This window comes from Salvia splendens, chromosome 3 (genome assembly GCF_004379255.2).
Source record: "Salvia splendens isolate huo1 chromosome 3, SspV2, whole genome shotgun sequence".
Lineage (NCBI taxonomy): Eukaryota > Viridiplantae > Streptophyta > Magnoliopsida > Lamiales > Lamiaceae > Salvia > Salvia splendens.
Genome location: NC_056034.1, coordinates 21,326,895 through 21,348,162, shown reverse-complemented (window position 1 = coordinate 21,348,162; position 21,268 = coordinate 21,326,895). Strand labels below are relative to the sequence as shown.

General features: G+C 41.4%; 1 protein-coding gene across 1 annotated transcript; it reads left to right on the top strand.

Moving 5' to 3' along the window:
* The first annotated feature begins 203 nt into the window (after positions 1-203).
* On the top strand, positions 204-3,141 carry LOC121795447 (phenylalanine ammonia-lyase-like). The gene is made up of 2 exons (XM_042193986.1): positions 204-716; positions 1,250-3,141. The coding sequence occupies exons 1-2, from the start codon at positions 328-330 to the stop codon at positions 2,997-2,999; spliced, it is 2,139 nt and encodes a 712-aa protein (XP_042049920.1). The 5' UTR covers positions 204-327; the 3' UTR covers positions 3,000-3,141.
* Positions 3,142-21,268: the final 18,127 nt, after the last annotated feature.

Genomic DNA, 21,268 nt, shown 5'->3' with positions numbered 1-21,268 from the left:
CAAGAAAATCGAAGAAACAAAAATAATAAATTCGACGTCACCCAATCTAAGCGAATGAAGACCGTTGATGAGATCCGATCGACGGTGGAGAGCGATCTTCAACAAACCCCCCCCCCCCCCCTCACATTGACCTGTCTGCAACTCACCTACCAAAATCAAAACATGTCACACGCCTCCACCATTCTCTATTTAAAACCACAAATCTTACTAACCTCATTTCACTGTAAACACACACACACCCTTCAAATTCAAACCTAACCTAACCACGCACTTAAAAAAAATAGAAAAAAAAACTCTTCTCCTCCGCCTCTGTCTCTGGTGATCTCTATGGCGGCGGAAAACGGTCATCATCATCATGGCTCCAACGGTTTCTGCATGAAGCATGATGATCCGTTGAATTGGGTGGCAGCGGCGGAGTCGCTGAAGGGGAGCCATCTCGATGAGGTGAAGCGGATGGTGGAGGAGTTTAGGAAGCCGGTGGTGAGGCTCGGCGGGGAGACGCTCACGATATCTCAGGTGGCGGCGATCGCGGCCAGAGATAATGCGGTGGCGGTGGAGCTGTCGGAGTCGGCCAGGGCTGGAGTCAAGGCTAGCAGCGATTGGGTGATAGAGAGCATGAGTAAAGGAACCGACAGCTACGGTGTCACCACCGGTTTCGGCGCCACGTCACACCGGAGGACTAAGCAGGGCGGTGCTCTTCAGAAGGAGCTCATTAGGTATTTCTTTTTTTCTTTTTCTTTTCTGCAAAATTGACCTTCCTCATTTCTTAGATTCGAGTGAAATTGTCATATATATATGTTACGAAACAGAGGGATTTTGTCTTTTATTGTTACATATTCAGTGCACCGAATTAGGAAGAGGTCGAGATTGAAAGATGCTTTCTTATCAGTTTAATCATTTTATTCTGTTTTGTAGGCTGGAATGTGTTGATAGGCAGATTTATTTTTATTTATGAGACAATTTAATATTCAATCTGCAAACTCTTAACGTGGAGGCGTGTACGTGTACGTGTACCTATTCATAATAAAAATGCATATCCTCAATTGTGCAATAAAATTCAGTGCATATTCTTATTGAACAGGTGAAATAATAATAAAAGAGTGAGTCAGTCCACCTACCGCTGGCTGAGTAATAGCAGCCTGAATTAGTTGATAGTAGTGGAGTAAATTATTACTAATAGACAATTAAGATGGAAATTAGGATTAACGGTAACCAAATTAATCCGATGAAACTTGCAACCCTTGGACAGGTTCTTGAACGCCGGAATATTCGGGAATGGGACAGAATCAAAGCAGACGCTGCCGCACACGGCAACGAGAGCGGCGATGCTGGTCCGCATCAACACCCTCCTCCAAGGCTACTCCGGCATCCGATTCGAAATCCTCGAAGCCATCACAAAGCTGCTGAACAAGAACATCACCCCATGCCTCCCCCTCCGCGGCACCATCACCGCCTCGGGTGATCTAGTGCCGCTATCCTACATCGCGGGGCTCCTCACGGGTCGCCCCAACTCCAAGGCCGTGGGCCCCGCGGGAGAGCCCCTCAACGCCGAGGAAGCCTTCAAGATGGCCGGCGTCAGCGGCGGCTTCTTCGAGCTCCAGCCCAAGGAAGGCCTCGCCCTCGTCAACGGCACCGCCGTTGGCTCCGGCCTCGCCTCCATCGCCCTCTTCGACGCCAACATCCTGGCTGTTTTATCCGAGGTCATGTCCGCCGTGTTCGCCGAAGTCATGAACGGGAAGCCGGAATTCACCGACCACCTGACCCACAAGCTGAAGCACCACCCCGGGCAGATCGAGGCCGCCGCCATCATGGAGCACATCCTCGACGGCAGCGGATACGTGAAGGCCGCGCAGAAGCTGCACGAGCAGGATCCGTTACAGAAGCCGAAACAGGACCGTTACGCCCTCCGGACCTCGCCCCAGTGGCTGGGCCCACAAATTGAGGTCATCCGCACCGCCACCAGGATGATCGAGAATGAGATCAACTCCGTCAACGACAACCCCTTGATCGATGTGTCTAGAAACAAGGCCCTCCACGGTGGAAACTTCCAAGGCACCCCTATCGGAGTCTCCATGGACAACACCCGCCTCGCCATCGCTTCCATCGGGAAGCTTCTCTTCGCTCAATTCTCTGAGCTTGTCAACGACTTCTACAACAACGGATTGCCCTCCAACCTCTCCGGCGGCCGCAATCCCAGCCTTGACTACGGCTTGAAGGGCTCCGAAATCGCCATGGCCTCCTACTGCTCCGAGCTCCAGTTCCTCGCCAATCCCGTCACCAACCACGTCCAGAGCGCCGAGCAGCACAACCAGGATGTCAACTCACTTGGCTTGATTTCGTCTCGAAAAACCGTTGAAGCTCTGGACATATTAAAACTCATGTCGTCCACCTACCTCGTCGCGCTATGCCAGGCCGTTGATTTGAGGCATTTGGAGGAGAATCTGAAGCACGCGGTGAAGAACACAGTGAGCCAAGTAGCCAAAAGAACTCTCACAATTGGCGCCAATGGCGAGCTCCATCCCTCCAGATTCTGCGAGAAGGACTTGATCCGGGTGGTCGACCGCGAGTACGTGTTCGCCTACATTGACGACCCCTGCAGCGCCACCTACCCGTTGATGCAGAAGCTCAGGCAGGTCTTGGTCGATCACGCCCTCAAAAACGGGGAGTTGGAGAAGAACGCGAGCACCTCCATCTTCCAAAAGATAGAGGCGTTCGAGGCAGAGCTTGAGGCCTTGTTGCCAAAGGAGGTCGAGAGCGCAAGGATCGCCCTGGAGAGTGGGAGTCCGGCCGTGGCCAACAGGATTGCGGAGTGCAGGTCATACCCGTTGTATAAGTTCATCAGGGTAGAGCTCGGGGCCGAGTTCTTGACCGGGGAGAAGGTGGTGTCGCCGGGCGAGGAATGCGAGAAGGTGTTCACGGCGTTAAACAATGGCGTCATTATTGATCCATTGTTGGAGTGCCTTCAAGGATGGAATGGGGAACCTCTGCCCATCTGCTAGTTGGTTTTTAAATATGTTTTCTGGGTTTAAATTTCTCTTTTTTTTTGGTTATTGTGTTGTTTCATTGGATGAGACTTGAGAGTCTAATGTCAAATAATGTGCAAAATTTTAATGAGATTCTCACGTTTACATCTTGCTACTAGATTCTATATTATGTCCTTGGAGAAATTCTAAAATTCACTTTTTGATAAGATCATATATCTTCAACTCAAACAAACTTAAAAAACAAAAAACACAGTCAGATATTTTTTTTAGTTGGTATAAAGCTGGGATTTTAGTGATTAAAATCATGCGTACCGGGTTATAATTTGGTCGGTATAATAACATCCGGTCCGTGAACATCAAACCTGAGAAAAACTTGTTAAAGAAACCATCAATCCAAATACGAACTCTACATCAAGCAATACGTGGAGTAACTCCCGATATAGCAGTAAAAGCAAGACGTGTAGGTGGATCCACTCATCAAGTTCCCATTGAAATAGGATCCACACAAGACACAAGGAAAAACACTTATAATAATTTGTTGGGGTTATTAGCGGCATCACAGAAACATTCGGGGTCGGAATATGGCTTCCAAATTAAGTTTTGAACTAGAACCTGCTACATTCAAACTCGAACACAACTAGCACACGACATGAAACCGTCAACGACACGATCTTATTTGGGTTGACACGGCATCACAGAAACATTTGGGGTCGGAATACGGCTTCCAAATTAAGTTCTGAACTAGAACCTGCTACATTCAAACCCGAACACAACAAGCACACGACATGAAACCGTCAACGACACGATCTTATTTGGGTTGACACGATATGAACCCATTACGATAATGACATGAAACGATTTGGGCATATTGCGAAAGAGATATGACCTACAACGATAACTATAATAAAGTAATTAAAGTATTTAATTATTAACGGGTTACCTAATCCGAACCTAATCAAAATTATCATGATTTTATTGGTTCGATCTGATAAGGACACAAATATGATAATGCTTGACACTAACTCATTAATCTTTTGCATAATTGTGTTGAGTTGAAAATTATCAGTGAGGATATGAGACCCAACATTTATAAAATACTCTCTTCGTTCTATTATTGTTGACACATTTCTTTTTTGCACTCGTTTTAAAAAGATTATAATAAATAGTTAAAGTGGAGAGAGAATAATATATTCACTACATTATTCTCTCTTATTCTCTCTAACATTTTTTCTCTTGCTTTATTATCTCTACACTTTAACTATTTTAACCACTTTTTTAAAACGAGTGAAAAAAAAATGTGCCAACACTAACGAAATAGATGGAGTAGGTAGTTTGTTAAGTTCAATATCATAAAATAGTTATAGTGTATTTATTACTAAGGGTGGGTTTTTTAAATACATTATTTATTCTTTTTTAAGTTTTTTATTGTTTTTCTATGAAAATAGTCTTATATTATTATGGTCCCGCGTGCTATTAGGTGATCTTTCAATATTTTATTTCATTAATCATTGAAATTGTTATTGTTTTTATCTACCTTACCCATCTTTGAAAACTAGTTTGAACTGTTTTTTTATTAATACATCTCTAAAAAATATGATCTTTCTAATTTTGGAATAGTTAAACAGCGTCCATATACATCATTTTATTTATAGCTTATATCATTACACTACACTACTAATGATGTAGAGTCCACTCTCCACCAATACTATTTACACTACCATTTATTTCTTTCTTTCTCTCTTTCTTAATTTTATTAATTACACATTAAAATCCGTACCGAATCAAATTTTTCATATAGATGTAGGGAGTATAAAAAGTGTATTTGTAACTTTTGATGTTATGTTTACTTAACTTGGGTTCCCCAACAAAATATTTATAGCAAAGTCAATATATCTTCCATATAATTTTTCAAATGTCATATGAGATAATTTTATTAAATACTCCGTCCATCTATAAAATATAGTTTCATTTTGTAATTTAAGGATGTTAAATAAAATAATCACATTTTTAAAATGGAAAGTTTCTTTTTCTTATTTTATCCACTTTTTCTCTTATTTCTCTTACTTTACTTACTTTTTCTACCTCTCTCTTATTCTATCTTACTTTACTAATTTCTCATTAAAACTTGTTTCGTCTACAGATAAGGCTAAATTTTTTTGGACGGAGGAAGTAGTTGTGAACGAAAACAAATCTAATGATTTTTTAGCCATTTTCGAAATTGTAGTACTAATTGAAATTTAACAAAACTTAATGATTTTACCCGCAATTTCACAAGGGATCAATCCCAGGGAGATTTCATGTGAGATTGAGCAGGAAAATCATGACATTTTTATATACTGAATTTCTATACTTGTTAAAGCATTTCAAAGGAAGGATATAAATAGAAAGGTAAAAATAACTATCATACTCCAACGAGAAGTTTATTTAAAAACACATTTTGAAGATGTATATTTCCCATTTTTTCCACACAAAAAATTGAATATGATAGTTATTTTTGTATACATTTTTCAATTTATCTCATTTCCACATAATTCACTATTTTTAAAAAGAAATATTTACATTTTAAAATAGATAAATGAGAAATATGTATATTTTTAAATTACCTCTTTCACTTGGAGGTATTATTAGGAGTATGGAATATTTATTTGAAAAGTGAGGTAAACAATTTAGTACTCCCTCTGCCTGCCATTAATCGTTTCAATTTACTAATAATTTTTTTTTATCATCTGTGAAGAATTGAATTGTCTCTTTTGCTTTTTAGTATTTTAGGTGATGAACCTCACATTCCACAAACTTTACTTCACTCATATTCAATTATAAATTATTATTCTCTTCGTCCTAGTTTAAGTGGAGCATTCCAATTCAGCACGTGATTTATGCAATGTTATTTTGTGAGTTAAGTGAAGTGAATAAAGTAGGAAAAGTGATGTTTCTATTGTAAAAAATGTGTCATTTAACATATCTCAAAAGGGAAAATGTGTCACTTAGAATTAGTTGGAGGGAATATACTAGGACCTTACTTCCACTGGCTTTTTGTCACGACCGCATTTTCTAAGGATAAAAAAAACACGGTTGAATCGCGACTAGGGGAGGATTAAAGAAGCGGGAAGAAATGGGAAAACAATAAAACTCGACCAAAGCTCGATATAATAGAAATAACTCGAATAAAATCAGAGTATCTCAACAATAAACAACTCAAAAAGAATATTATCTCGGAAATACAAGAACTCGAAAGAAAGACAACTACTCAGCGGAAGCATTCGATAGAAGGAATATGCCACGTGTGAAGACATGACACATTCTGAACATCTGAATATGAAATTTCTTCAACGACCTTGCTCAACACCCACCGCGCTCATCACAGCTCAACTTGCACATTTTTAAAACATATGCAGGGCTGAGTACTTGGTTATACAAAAGACCAAGTCACCAAAACATTTTCTCGCTCAAAAGTATAGCTGCAGCCCATTTTTCTCTCTCCTCATACCATATCTGAACCTCATATGTGAAACGAGAACGTGGCCACATTCTCGATCACCGGACCGACCAACTCGAAAGATAGCGAACGATCCCCTCTGTGTACAATAGCTTGAATATGGACTCACTCCCTAGACAAACCCGAATTCGATTAAACTCATAACTTTTAGCATGGACTCACTCCTCACTAGGCGATCATATAGGCACATCCTCAAAAATATAATACGACATGTCACAACATATTTAGAATTTAAGCACACAACTCATATTTGAAAGATATTGCGTAAATTTAAAAGAAATCCTACATAAATAATGTAGGATAGAAAGCCCACCTCGCTTGTTTAATTTTTCAGAATTTGAAATCCTCACTCCGACTGCTCTTCTCTTTCATTTAATTTTAAAGCCGCCTAAGACGTCGCGGCGACCACTCGCGTCTCCATCATACTTGTGCTCCAAGTTCAATCCAACACAATTAAGCGGGCAACCAAACTACAATTAATTACCTTAGCCCAACCAATTAAATCACTCTAGAAGCCCAAATCACTAATTTTAAACAGCAGCCCCAAAACCCAAAAGTGTCATGAAAAGTCAAAACATCAACCCCTGTTATTTTCTTCCCCAAAGCTCACGACACATATCTCTTCTCAATTTCCACTTCTCACCCCCTCCGTCATCTGTCTTCTCCCTCAATCTCACACTCATCTTCTTCTCCAGAAACAACACCTCTCTCTCTATTTCTCTAAATCTCTCGCCACCAAGCAGCCCCAATTCTCTTCTCTATTTCCCCTTCTTAAAGATGGTAATCGAGAGAGGTATAGACAGATTGGTAAGGCATATTGGAAGTAGAAAGTAGATAGGAAAATATTTGTTGTGTATATTTCTTATATTTTTGATATGCTCATCACCCTAGTATTTATAGGGATATTTGAGTCTCGTTTAGTACACCAATCAATGAGGATTGGAACTCTACACATTTAGGAACTATACACAATCTAGGAACTCCACTGTAATGAATGATTGGTGGCTATTTATGGTTCCTTTTTTCAACACTCCCCCTCAAGTTGAGCAACGGTATCTCCGATACTCAACTTGCTCATCACCCTAGTATTTATAGGGATATTTGAGTCTCGTTTAGTACACCAATCAATGAGGATTGGAACTCTACACATTTAGGAACTATACACAATCTAGGAACTCCACTGTAATGAATGATTGGTGGCTATTTATGGTTCCTTTTTTCAACACTCCCCCTCAAGTTGAGCAACGGTATCTCCGATACTCAACTTGCCAAGAATTACTTTGATGATTTTAGGACTGAAAGCCTTGGTTAGCACATCTGCAAGTTGTTCCTCTGATCGGACGAATGGAAATTCGATGATGCCGCTTTCGAGTTTTTCCTTGATGAAGTGACGATCAACTTCGACATGTTTCGTTCTGTCATGTTGTACTGGATTCTCTGAAATGTTGATTGCTGCTTTATTGTAAAAAAAAAGTTGACTTTTCCGCGAAGGAGGAATGCCGATTTCTGTTAACAACCTTCTAAGCAAAAGTATCTCCATCAGGCCACTTCTGATCCCTCGAAATTCTGCTTCTGCACTTGATAATGCTGCAACTTTCTGCTTCTTGCTTCTCCAAGTGACTAAGTTTCTCCCAACAAAGGTAAAATATCCTCCAGTGGATTTTCTATCGACTAGATTGCTTACCCAATCGGCATCGGTGTATCCATCAATTTCCAAATCTTCATTCTTTTCTAAGAATACCCCATAACTGGTTGTTCCCTTTAAATATCTCAAAATTCTCATGACAACATCCATATGGTCTTCCTGACGCTGATGCATGAATTGACTAACAACTCCGACTGCATATGTGATGTCAGGCCTAGTATGAGAAAGATAAATAAGTTTACCTACTAACCGTTGGTATCTTTCACGGTTTGTAGGTTTAGCTCCATCCACAATCTTCAACCCATGGTAGGGTACCATTGGAGTTTCAGCGGGCTTGCAGTCCACTAGGCCCGTTTCGGCTAACATGTCAAGTACATACTTCTTCTGCCTTAGGAATATTCCTTGCTTGGATCTCAACACTTCAATTCCTAGGAAGTACTTCAAAGCTCCCAAATCCTTCATTTCGAACTCCCTGAAAAGATTCTCCTTTAGATTTTGGATTTTTTCGGCACCATCCCCTGTTATGATCATGTCATCAACATAGATTATTAGACATGTCATTTTTCCGTTCCTCTTCTTTAAGAATAGTGTATGATCTGAATGGCTCTGTTTGAAGCCATGTTTGAACATTGCCTGGCAAAATCTTCCAAACCACACTCTGGGGGAATGCTTTAACTCTTAAAGGGTCTTTCTCAATCTGCACACCTGACCTTCTCCAAATTTTCTACAAAAACCGAGGGGAACCTCCATGTAGACTTCCTTGTTTTTCTCTACTTCTCCATGAAGAAAGTCATTTGTAACATCAAACTGGTATAATGATCATTCATTTCATGCAGCTACAAATAGAAGAGTTCTTACTGTATTTAGTTTGGTCACAGGGGAGAAAGTCTCTTCATAGTCTACTCCATACTCCTGAGTATATCCCTTAGCTACCAATCTTGCTTTGTATCTCTCGATTGAACCATCTGCACGTCTTTTTATGGTGAAGATCCAACGACATCCTACTGGTTTCTTTCCCGAGGGTAGAGTACACTTCTCTCACGTTTCATTTTTTTATCAAGGCATCGATCTCCTTCTTCATGGCCTCCCTCCAGTGCTTGTGTTTCATTGCCTGCTCGAACGCCTGCGAAATCTCTTCTTCTTCATAAAGTGCAACTTCAAATGCCCTAGCCATTCCGGTAAGGTGTCCTTGGGTAAGATTTGCAATAGAGTATCAAGATTTCCGCCCTTTCCAGTCTGGCGAATATCTTTGAGGAGGAATGCCCCTTGTACTTCTTTGGGGCAATCTGCCCTGCCCTATCTGTTTCTCCGTCGGTGGCTTATCTGTATCACTTCTGTTTTCCCTGTCACTGTCAATGGTTTCAAGTATATTATCAATATCCGGATCAGAAGTATTTACCTCAGGATTTAAAGACTGGTTGGATAGTTCAGTAGTGTCCTGAGGCGGCATGTTCTGCTCTTGGGGATTTGACTGCCCGGTGGTACCGCTAACTTCCTATGTTGGACTGACTTCTGTGACAAGGTTTTGGTCTGGGTGACTGGTTTGGTTATTCTCTCCCCCCTCCTGAATGGTTTCTCCATGGTTATTCTCTCCCTCCCCCTGAATGGTTTCTCCCCAAAGTGGTAGTCAATTTAGAGCGTCACTACTCGAGTTTTCTGACTCAATCTCCCCCTGACCGCTAGATTGGCTATAGAAGTATTCGCTTTCAACAAAGTCGCAGTTCATCGTGGTGTACATACGATCTGTCGAAGGGTCATAGCACCGATAACCTTTTTGTTTTTTCCCATAACTCAAGAAAACACATTTGACAGCACAAAGTGAGAATTTGTTACGGTCATGTTTGGGGATGTGGACAAACACGGTACAACCAAAAATTTTGGTGTCGAGATGGAGGGAAGATGGTACCGTGTTTTGGAAAGAGAATACATCTGGAGGAGTTTTGAAGTTAAGGATCCCTATTGGGAGACGATTTAGATGATAGACGGCAGTGGCGATGGCTTCTGGCCAAAAGGATTTTGGGATGTTTGATTCAATGAGGAGGGCACGGGTGATTTCTAGGATATATCGGTTTTTTCGTTCGCCCACCCCATTTTGTTCTACTGTATATGCACACGGAGTTTGATGGACAGGGCCATTTTCAATGAAGAAAGATGTCATCCTAGAGTTCACATATTCTCTCCCGTTATCGGATCTAAGGATTTGAATTTTGGAGTTATAATAGGTTTGGACAAGACATAGAACTCAGTAAATTTCTCAAGAACTTCTGATTTTATTTTCAAAAAATAAACAACAAAAAATGTCGAAAACCTTGTCCTCCAGTAACCGGAGCAGGACCCCACACATCAGAGTGAACCAAAGCAAAAGTTAATTTTTCTCGAGTGTTGTTTAATTTGAAGGAATGTCTGTGACTTTTTGCCAAAACACAAGTTTCACAATTCAAAACATGTGTAAAAAAGCTAACTCGGGAAAAAGTAGGCGAAGATAACTTATAGATGGGTTCCCTAACCGACAATGCAAGAGCCAAATCTGTCTGTCAGTTAGTCTGTGAGTTAGCATCACAATACTCTGTTGGGCTATCTCATCCACATAGTACAATCCAGGTTGCTCAGTGCCACGCCCAACTATCGTCCCCGTCTTGATATCTTGTAACATAAAAAAATAAGGTAAGAAATGTTTCTTACCTTTTAGACATGGCATCCATCTATCTCAAGAGATGTGCCCCAAAACGCCGTCTGAGATACAAGCAATGAGAAGGATTCCATATGCTTCGGCAGTTGGAAGTCTCATGTATGCTATGCTTTGTACGAGACTTGATATTTGGTTTTCTGTTGACATGGCGGCAAGATATCAGTTGAATCCGGGCCAAGGACATTGGACTGCAGTAAATACATACTCAAGTACCTTAAACGGACTAAGGACTATGCTCTAGTTTACAATGTAGTCGAGCTCTGTCCCTTGGGATATTCTGACTCAGACTTTCAAGCTGATCAGGACTCGAGAAAATCTACTTCAGGATATGTGTGCACCTTAGGAGGTGGAGCCGTAATTTGGAAGAGTGCGAAGCAGAAATGCATCGCGGACTCGACCATGGAAGCCGAGTATGTGGCCGCTTCGGATGCTGCAAAAGAGGCAGTATGGTTCAAGAACTTCCTTATGAATTTAGGTGTGGTTGCGAATCTGCCCAAGAACATCACGGTTTATTGTGACAATTCTGGTGCTGTGGCAAATTCGAAGGAACCAAGAGCTCACAAAGCGAGCAAACACATAGAGCGGAAGTATCATATCATAAAGGATATAGTGCAGAGAGAAGACATACAAGTAGTCAAGATTGCGTCAGAGAACAACCTAGCAGATCCTTTTACAAAGGCATTGGCGGTAAAACCGTTCGAGGGCCACGTTAAAGGGATGGGAATTCGACTCATTCAAGACCTCAACTCGCTTTCAGTATAAGTGGGAGAAATTTGACGTGTGCACACTATTTTGTATACTCGAAAGCTGTTTTGAGTATAAGTGGGAGATTGTTAGGGTTTGTATACTAGAAATCACCTTTCGAGTGATTGAATACTGTAAACTCTAATAATTATTTTCCAATGAATGCAACAGATTATTTTTATCATAATGTTGTTATGTTTTACATTTAATGGATGTTTATTGCATATTTAAATGTATAAGCGAACATAACATAAGTCTAAGTCTTTGTTCTAGTAGACCGGTTGTGGGCTGCGCTCAATTTAAGGTACGCGGTTAGTTCTGAACAAAGAAATATAAGAATTTCACAACCCAGATAGACCTAGACTACCTATCGTGAAAGGTTGCAATGTCAGTCCGATTATTTCTAAGACTTATTGAAATATGATGACGTTGGTGTGGTATAGAGCACTGAATGGATCTAACAACAAGACGAGTCTTTATGCTATCTACTGAAAGACGAGGTCTTGATAATTAATTTCTTAATCAATGTACATTAGCATTGAGCATACAATACTGAGTATCTACTACTTTGACTTACCAAAGGTGCCAGTTTTTCATCGCCCAACGATCCAGGTATATTGGGTAGTGGTGATCATTGTCTAGCGGTGCTAGGATTGCTATTATGTTGAATCGTGCGCGAGGAGAGTATCGTTTGATAACGTCCAAAAGAGGAGCTCGAAACGAGGTTTTATTATTCGGAACCTAGCTAGTTGGAGTTTAATTACTCTATGAATAATAAATAAGAGTTTCTTGCTAAGTCCACTCTTGGAGAATAAAATATGTTAATTAATTAAGTCCATAAGAGTTTCCCGAGGCGCGCCACCGTGCGCTTTGCTGGCCGAGAGCTCGAGCCGCCCGATGGAACGCTATGTGTCGGCACCTGACGGTCGACACGACCGAGACGGGTGCATGCCGCTGGCCGAGACGGAGGCGACACCCGATTGCTCGACGGGCCGAGACGCAAGCGCGCCACCAGCGCGCCGGTGGCCGAGACGCTGCGTACGTTGTGGTCCGACGAAGAACTCGTCGGATTTTCATCGTTCATCATTCGTGCGAACCTCGTACGATGAGATAACGTTGAAGGGTTATTTTAATGATTATTTAATTATTTTATTAAAAGATATCATTAAAATATTATTATTTAATGGAAATAAAATCTTTTTGGAAGATTTATCCAGATTTAAGGAATATTTTATTATTTTCTATATCTATGGAAATAAATAATATTATTTTGATTCCTAGATGATATGGATGAAAATAATTTAATAGTTTCCTAATATTTATCTAGATTTAAGGAATATTTTTATTATTTTCTATATCTATGGAAATAAATAATATAATTTTGATTACTAGATGATATGGATGAGAATAATTTAATAGTTTCCTAATAAGGATAGATATGTATGAATACATTAAATATTAAAATATCTCTTCCTAATCTTGAACAAGGAAATAATTTGAATTTATTTTTCATGTCTTATTAAGGATTAAATAATTTATTTATTTTAGATATGTAGACATGAATAAGAATTAAATTCTAGAATAATAGTTTCCTAAAGGAAGATAACAACATAAAACTAAAGATTTAATTATCCAGTAAATTAAATACCAACAGAATTTAATTAAGCTTTTATCTGCCTAAAGGCTAAGGATAATTAAAGAAAAACCATAACCCAAATATCTAAGCTATAATTACGAACTCAACGTTTGTATATGGTCTCCATCAATTGGTCTGCAATTTATGAAGCATTTTTTTAATATTATCGCCACCTGCTCTGTGGGGACGATAATCCTAAGAAAATAGCAAGTTCATGAGGGCGGACTTCTCAAATATAAATAGTAAAACTAGAATGTGGTTTCCAATATTATCGCCACCTGCTCTATGGGATAGCTTGATCTTGTTAGTAGCACATAAGCATTGTTATGGGAGTGTGTTGTAGAAATGAGACTCTGTAATGCTAAAGAGGTGGTCTTGCTTAGGCAACATTAGGCGGCCATGCCACTCTGTGGTCTCTGGACTATTCGTCGGTGTTGTGACCAGTAAAAATTGTAAGATTTTAATGCGTATTAACTTCTTCTGGAGGATACAAAATTTTAATTTTACTGTTGTAAGATTTTGAAAAGTTTTATAGTTAATCTAATCAAACTTCTTACATAAGTTTATGACAAATGGTAAATATTCTGTGTTGCAGTGCAAATCAAATCGTCAATATGTCGTTCAATCCTCTTTCTGCAATGCTTAAAGAAAACAAACTCGAGGGCCAAAATTACATAGAATGGAAATAAAATTTGTACATCGTTCTCACAGCAGATGAGTACATCTTTGTACTCACAACCCCGCGACCTCCAGTGCCACCGGCTAACGTTGCGGCAGGAGTCAGAGATGCACATAGACGGTGGCATAAGGCGAATGAGATGGCTAAGTGCTATATGTTGGCATCTATGTCATCAGTACTCAAGCATCAGCATTCAGCCATGGAAACTGCCGCCGAGATCATGCAGAATCTCAAGAATCTTTTTGGTACTCAGAATCGAACGGCAAAGTCTCAAGCCTTTCGGAGTATCATGTCGAAGATGATGGGCCACCTCAACCAAATTGAGGTCTTGGGAGGGACGATCGATCCCGAGTCCCAGGTGACTATTATCCTTCAAAGTCTTCCCCCTAGCTTCCAGCAGTTCAAGCTCAACTTCGAGATGAACAAAAGGAACTACACCTTGGCAGAACTGTTGACTGAACTTCAGTCGGCAGAGGACCTTATGGTCCAGGCTAAGGCGGCCATGATGACTTCGGCACCTCGTTCCTCCGGCTTCAAGCCTAGCACGGGAAAAAGGCAGGCACCGAACTCAGGACCGGCCAAGATAGCTAAGGGAAAGAAGAAGAAGAGGGCAAATAAGAAGCCCACGGGGAAGTGTTTCAAGTGCGGAGAGAAGGGGCATTGGAAGCCAGATTGTCCTAAAAAGGGCAAGGCTACAGGTATGCACCAAGCTTTAGTAGTCGAGTCATGTTTGGCTTCGAAGTCTACTTGCACTTGGGTTATTGACACTGGAGCCACTGATTATATTTGTTTTGATCCTGACTTAATGCAGGTGACAAGACGGCTACGTGATCGTGAGATCGAGGTCCAGCTGGGCGACGCTACAAAAATGGCGGCCGTAGCAGTGGGAGACATTTATTTGCATTTTAGTAGTGATAGATTTTTGATTTTGAAGAATGTTTTGTTGATACCTTCTTTTAGAAGAAATTTAATTTCAGTTTCTAAATTAGTTTTTGATGGAGATTCGATTTCTTTTAATGATAATTGCGTTATTAAGAAAGATGGTTCTTATATCTGTCGTGGTATCATGGAAAATAATCTGTACACAATCACATCTACACAGTTTAATAATCGCAAATCAGAACTCAATACAACATCGAAAATTTCAAAGAAACGAAAGGAACCTTCAAGTTCAATGAACGAAACGTACTTATGGCACCTTAGACTTGGTCAAGCCAATGAAAGGAGGATTGATAGGTGGGAAAAGATGAGACTATGACTCTGTGTGTGTGTGTCAGCTGGCCAGGAGGGTACCTAGACCTAGCTGTGTCGTTGGGTCTGTGTCTATCTTCCCTATCAACAAAAAATACCTCAACCCACTTCTACTGGCTAGTATAGTGGAGTAAGGGTCGAATCCCACAGAGATGGATGTAGGCGAGATACACTTGCGATGACATTCTGGGAGCGGTTGGTTAGCTACCACGCTTTTTTGGGGTTGAGTTTTACCTAGTCGGAAAATGAAATGGAACCTATACCCCTCCTGACCAGTAGGTCAGGGTGGGCTCTAAATGCTGCGTGCTAAGAGAAATTAAAGTGCGTGTGTAAATTAGGGTACGAGTGTGTATGTGAGAAGCTACTAGACAAAACTTACTAAAAATGACTAGACAAAAGGTAAACAGAATCAAAGGACATGCTGGCAGACTGCCTCCTGGGTGTGCAGAAAAGCTGAAAAAGTGCAAGTACAAAAGCAAAAAGCAACAAAAGCAACACAAGTGGTCCCATTCTTTGATTGTGACATTATCTTCTTCACCAAGCTAAACAACAAGATCTAAAAAACTCCATTGATGAATGATCAAGCTTGAAAATTCGTAAATGCAATATTTAACTTGAAATCGAGAACGAAAGCTAAGAAAACTGAGATCTACGCAAACTGGTCAGCGAGACAAGGTGACAGAAGCAAGCAGAAACGATTCCCATGCATTTTTTAGAAACTTAACTCGATTAAAACTTGTAAACACTCCAAGAAAACCTAGATCTAACTAAGCAAAGCAGATTCAAGCACTTAAACCACGGAAATCAACGTAAAACTACCAGATCTAGCTACTTGGCAGAAAGAAATAATAAGCAAGCTGAAACACAAAATAAAACCACAATAAACTTCATTGCATTCAAGATTATCACCCAAAAGATATTCCAACTAAGTAGCTACTGGAATCCAAATCAAAGGCAAGCAAAAACAAGTACTTAAACTAAGAAATCTTAAAAACAAAGCAAGTAAAAGATTGTTTGGCTCATCGGAAACTGAAACTGGAGGAATTTCTGGAACTACGGCGGCTGGAATGAATCAGGCATGATGCTCCTTGCCGGCAGGTGGCCGGAATCTTCAAGTCAGGATGCTGGATTTAGATGGAACTAAGAGCTAGTGGAGCTATTCTCCTCAAAAGTGATGATAAGTCCTAAGTAAAGTGGTGTGTAGATTCCTCTTTTCTTTATGTTCAGCCCCTATTTATAGGGTGGCTTGCCCTAATTTCTAGGGCTTTCTCTTCATGTGGAATGACAATTTTGCCCTTCTTTAGATAGGTGATTATTCCAAGCAAGTCCTTCCTTCTCGTGTCCAGCTCTGTAGCATCCATCCTGACCAGTTTGCGTATTTTCTGCTCATACTGACCAGTTTGCACACTCTTCGCAGCTTTTTCACTCGAATTCCTTCTGAACCTTCCCTCCTGATTTAGTACTTCAACCTGCACACTTTAACAACTATTTTGCAGATATTATCCAATAAAGCACCTTATACTGACCAGTAACCAAGGCCTAGAATGCGACTTATCAAACTGCTCACACTTACCACATGCTTGTCCTCAAGCGTGAAGAACAAACATAAAGAAATAAGTCGAATTCTAGCTTGGTTACACCCCTGACCGACCTAAGACTCTAAAACTTGGACGCAAAGAAAAACACATAAACGACGGACAACACACATAAACAGACTCACAAGCACTTAAACACATTGAACGGGCTATATTTTCAACCATCCCTCCCCTTGGGATTAGGTGCAATCCGGCCTTAGACAGCCTTGAACTTCTGCCGCCCCCCTTTTCCTTCCCAGTCAGTATATCTGCTCGTCAAGATCACCCAAACTCTCGGCCAAACACCAGATTCGCTCAGTCGCTCATTCCTCACTAGGGATATTAGGACTGTTTTCTCTCAAAATGTTGAACCACAGATGCTTCGGACTCAGATCTCACGTGCGGCTCCTGAAGGGCTTTAAGGTTTGTAACGGGGCTATTGGTTTGTAGTGTATGGGGTAGATGTTCTAAGGCTCTAAGGTTCAAAAACTACTACTTTATTTCGATGTGGGGGAACTGTGTGCATTTGAGCTCTTGGCTGTTGCTTCTCTTTGGCTGGACGTTTTCTGATATTGGACTCCAACTGGTCAGTAGCTTCTTTGTGGCTTCGCCACCCTTATTCCTTCTTCTTTCTTTTTGTGGTCAAGTGTTTTTGACCATTTTCTTCAACATTTCTTTATGTGGCTTCGCCACCCTTATTCCTTCTTATATTTTTTGGACCTGGAATTTCTCCTGATCGATTTTCTCCTTCCTTCTCGATTTCTTTTTCTAGTTGTTTTTTTTCTTGTATGTCCTCCTGGCCAGTCGCCTTCTTGCCTTATGCCTCGCACACACAGTCCCAGTGGCTAGTGGGTTATATATCTGGGTATAGATTTGGCTAGAAAGAGGGGTTCTAAAGGATGTTTTTTTTTTTTTTTAAGATGGGGGGTTTCCTACTGCCTTCAGGACTTGCTACACGCAGTCACCTTACCCTAGGCATCATGTGGCAGGCACTCTTTTCTTTTCTAAATTGGTGGAAAGTGGTTCCACTTAGGCTTATAACTCACAATTTAAGAGGGCTTTTGAATCTGGCTCTAAGGATGAGTTTTTCTCTCATACTTGCGTCATCTATACTGACTAGGAGATACTAAGGGGGGTGGTTTCCATTGTCCAGCATGCCTTATCTCCCTCAATTCCCCTCACCGTCAGTTTGAGGCAGTTGAGTTTTAAGCCCGTGTTTTAACACATGTCCTAAAAAAAACAAAACTTAACCTAAACTGACTTACTAGGGACTGACACAACACATGACAACACATATATACAATTATACTGGCCATTATCTCCTCCTCCCACTTCATCCTTGCTTGCCTTCACGCAAGTTTAGTGAAGTGGAAAACAGGATGACCAGTATCCAACACATAGAAACACAAAAGACCAGAAAGCACATAATACATGGAAAACATATTATATATGAAACTTCTCACACTTAGACTAAGTAATAGGCTAAGTGGGAGAAGAATAACGAACATAGAGAACACATAGACAATGTGGAACAAGAACTAATATGCAAAACATACTATGTCAACAAAAACTTCTCACACTTAGACTATGCAATAGGCTAAGTGGGAGAAGGTATAGGACTCACATAAAAAAAACACAAAACAAAGACAACTTCTAAACATCCTAAACACATATAAAGTTGTAAACCCTCTTCTTCTCACACTTAGACTATGGAATAGACTAAGTGTTATGAATGAGGGTATACGCATGCTAAAACATGTACAAAAAAAATAACACAACTAGAAAAAAAAAAACTCAAGTTTACTGAAAATAAAAAGAAAGCTAACTGGTCAGTTGGTAGGGTCGGTCATCTTCTCCTTTGGATCCTCTCTGGTTAGGAGCCTTGTGCAGTTTCCTTCTCGGGTTCCTTTGTTGGTACACATCAGGGTGTCACTCTTTTTCTTATGATTCTTGAAAGTCCCCTTGATTTTCCTCTTTTCCATGGGCCGCAGATGATGGTTGCTGGGGACCTTGCTCCCGATCAGTTTGGGCACTTGTCCCAGCTTCTTGATCATAATGGCCGATAGGACCACCCTGGGCTTCTTGGTCTCCTTCTTTTGCTTTGCAGCCCCATTGTCTTTCCTCTTTCTTTCTTGGTTGCATTTTCCTTCTTTGTCTTGATTTTCCTGTAAGTCAGTTTCTGGTACTGGTGTCTCTTTCTGGGTAGCAGGGATGACAAGTGGATTGTCGATGTTGGCCTCCTGTACTGGCTGGGCGAAAGTAGCAGTCGGGTTCTCCCCAGGTTTTGTAGGAAAACCCCATTCTTGGATAGTAAGGGTCGATGACGGATGTCCAGCAACAGTTGTAGTATGTTTTGGATCCTCCCTAGGTTTTGTAGAAGGTCCACTATCTTCCTGGCCAGTATCAGTGTCCTTGCTCTTCTTTTTGTTGCAAGGATTCTTGTCCTCCTTGTTTGAGATCTCTACAAGATCATGAACCTTGCTGGCCCCCTTCTTTTTCTCAATCCTACGCCCGATGATTCGCCTCAGTGCGCGCTTCATCCCTTGTTTTCTCTCTGCATTCTTCTCGGCCAGTAGGTGAGCCCAAGTGGCTCTAGCGAATCTTGACTTCCGACAAATAGTCTCTTCAATATCCTCTTCATCAGGTTCTTTGGTGGCTTCCCTTGAACTCTCTTCTAGACCCTGGTTGATTTGAGGTTCAGCAACTGGTTCAGTTTTATCAGGACCACTCCTCTTGATCAGTATGTCCTCCATATCCTTCGTCTTGCTTGATTCCCCAAATGACTCATTCCCTTCAAGCTCCTTGTAGGATGTTCTTGACCACAATGTCACCTTGCTAACATTAGGCTTGTCATGTATGTGCACCATAACTGGGAGCCTTTCCGCATTCCCACAAATCGCGTTCATCGAACTGGCCAGGTAGGACAGTTGCTTATTCAACATGTCCATATTTTCTTTATGCTCTTTCTGGGCGTTTTGCATGCCTTGCACCACTTCATTATTTGACTGAAATTCACTCCTCATGGTTTGTTGGTAAGCAAGCATCTCTCCCATCATCTCTTCCATAGATCTTTCTGACTTGTTTTGGTGTGGGAAATGGTTAGGGTTTTGCTGATGGTGGGGATTATACTGGGTGTTAGGGTATGGGTGGTAGGAATAGTTTGGCTGATTTTGATGAGAGGGGTACTGGCCGAATTGGTTAGAGTTGTGGGATTGACTGTGATTGGGATTCAGGTGGTGTTGGTAGGGATATTGCTGTTGATGGGAGTTATACTGGCCGTTGGGATACGACTGGTAGTATGGATGGTTTTGGTTGTAGGGGTAGTTTGGCTGATTTCGGTATGAAGGGTACTGACTGAACTGGTTGGGGTAGTGATGCTGGTTAGGGTTAGAGTTTTGGTTTTGTGGGTTTTGGTTTTGGGGTTGTTGGTTCCTTCCTGACCAGTTAAACTGGTGGTCAGGGTTTGCTAGGCCACGGTTTGGGTTTTGGTTCGGATGGGAGTTATATTGGTTTTGACCTTGACCTTGGTTTTGATTCTGGTTCCCATCTCCCCAACGAAAGTTCGGGTGATCCCTCCATGGTGCATCCCGTTGCCTACCCTGGATCCAATTCCCACTTGAATTAAAGTAGCCGGCAGCATTGACCTGCTCCATACTGGCCAAGTCGTTTGGCTGATCATAGGTCAACCCTTGATTCCCTTGCTTTGCACCCTTGTAGCTCCCAGTTGAGGAAGGTGGTGGAGTGTTTTTCTCAATTGCACTCAGAAGTGTCTTCTTCAACTCCTCCATCTTCAAATCCATCTTCTGTTCAAGCTTCTGCTCCTGATCAGTAAACGAGGCACTTGCAACCCTTTCTCGGCTGTATCCATCCCTTGAATTGTCGTACTCCTTCTTTGCACTCAGTAGCTTCCCTAGGACCCTCTTCGCTTCGCTGACCCGTAGTTGCGTGAAGCTTCCTCCGGACGATGAGTTTACAAGATCCTTGGTTGCCTTGTTCATCCCCTCATAGAAGGTATGGTGTATCTCAATATCCGTCATGCGATGGTTCGGACATGCATCCAACAGACCCATGTATCTTGACCAGTACTGAGTAAGGTTCTCATCATAACTTTGTGTAACTCCTAGAATTTTTTCTCTTAGTGCGCTTGTCCTGGCCGCTGGGAAGAACTGATCCAAGAACATCATCTTGAAGTCAGACCAGGTTCTGATACAATTTGGTGGCAGCCTCTTGAACCAAGTATTCGCCTCCCCTTTAAGGGCAAGGGGAAGGGCCTTCAGTCTGTAATCATTTTCGCTCGACCCCGCTGGCCGCTTTTGAGCCTTGCAGATTTTGCAAAATTCATGCAAGAACTCGTATGGGTTGTCACAACTCCTCCCCAAGAACACAGGCAGGACGGCCATAATATGAGGCTTTAGGTAGACTGCTTCTTGTCCTAGGGTCATGATGATTGCTTGCGGTGGTTCACCATCCAAGTGGGCGTACAATGAGCTTATCTCGGGATCATCTTCCTGGTCGTCAGCCATGTTGGCTTTCTCATCTTCAGCTGCGGATATTGATTCCGGTTCACTCT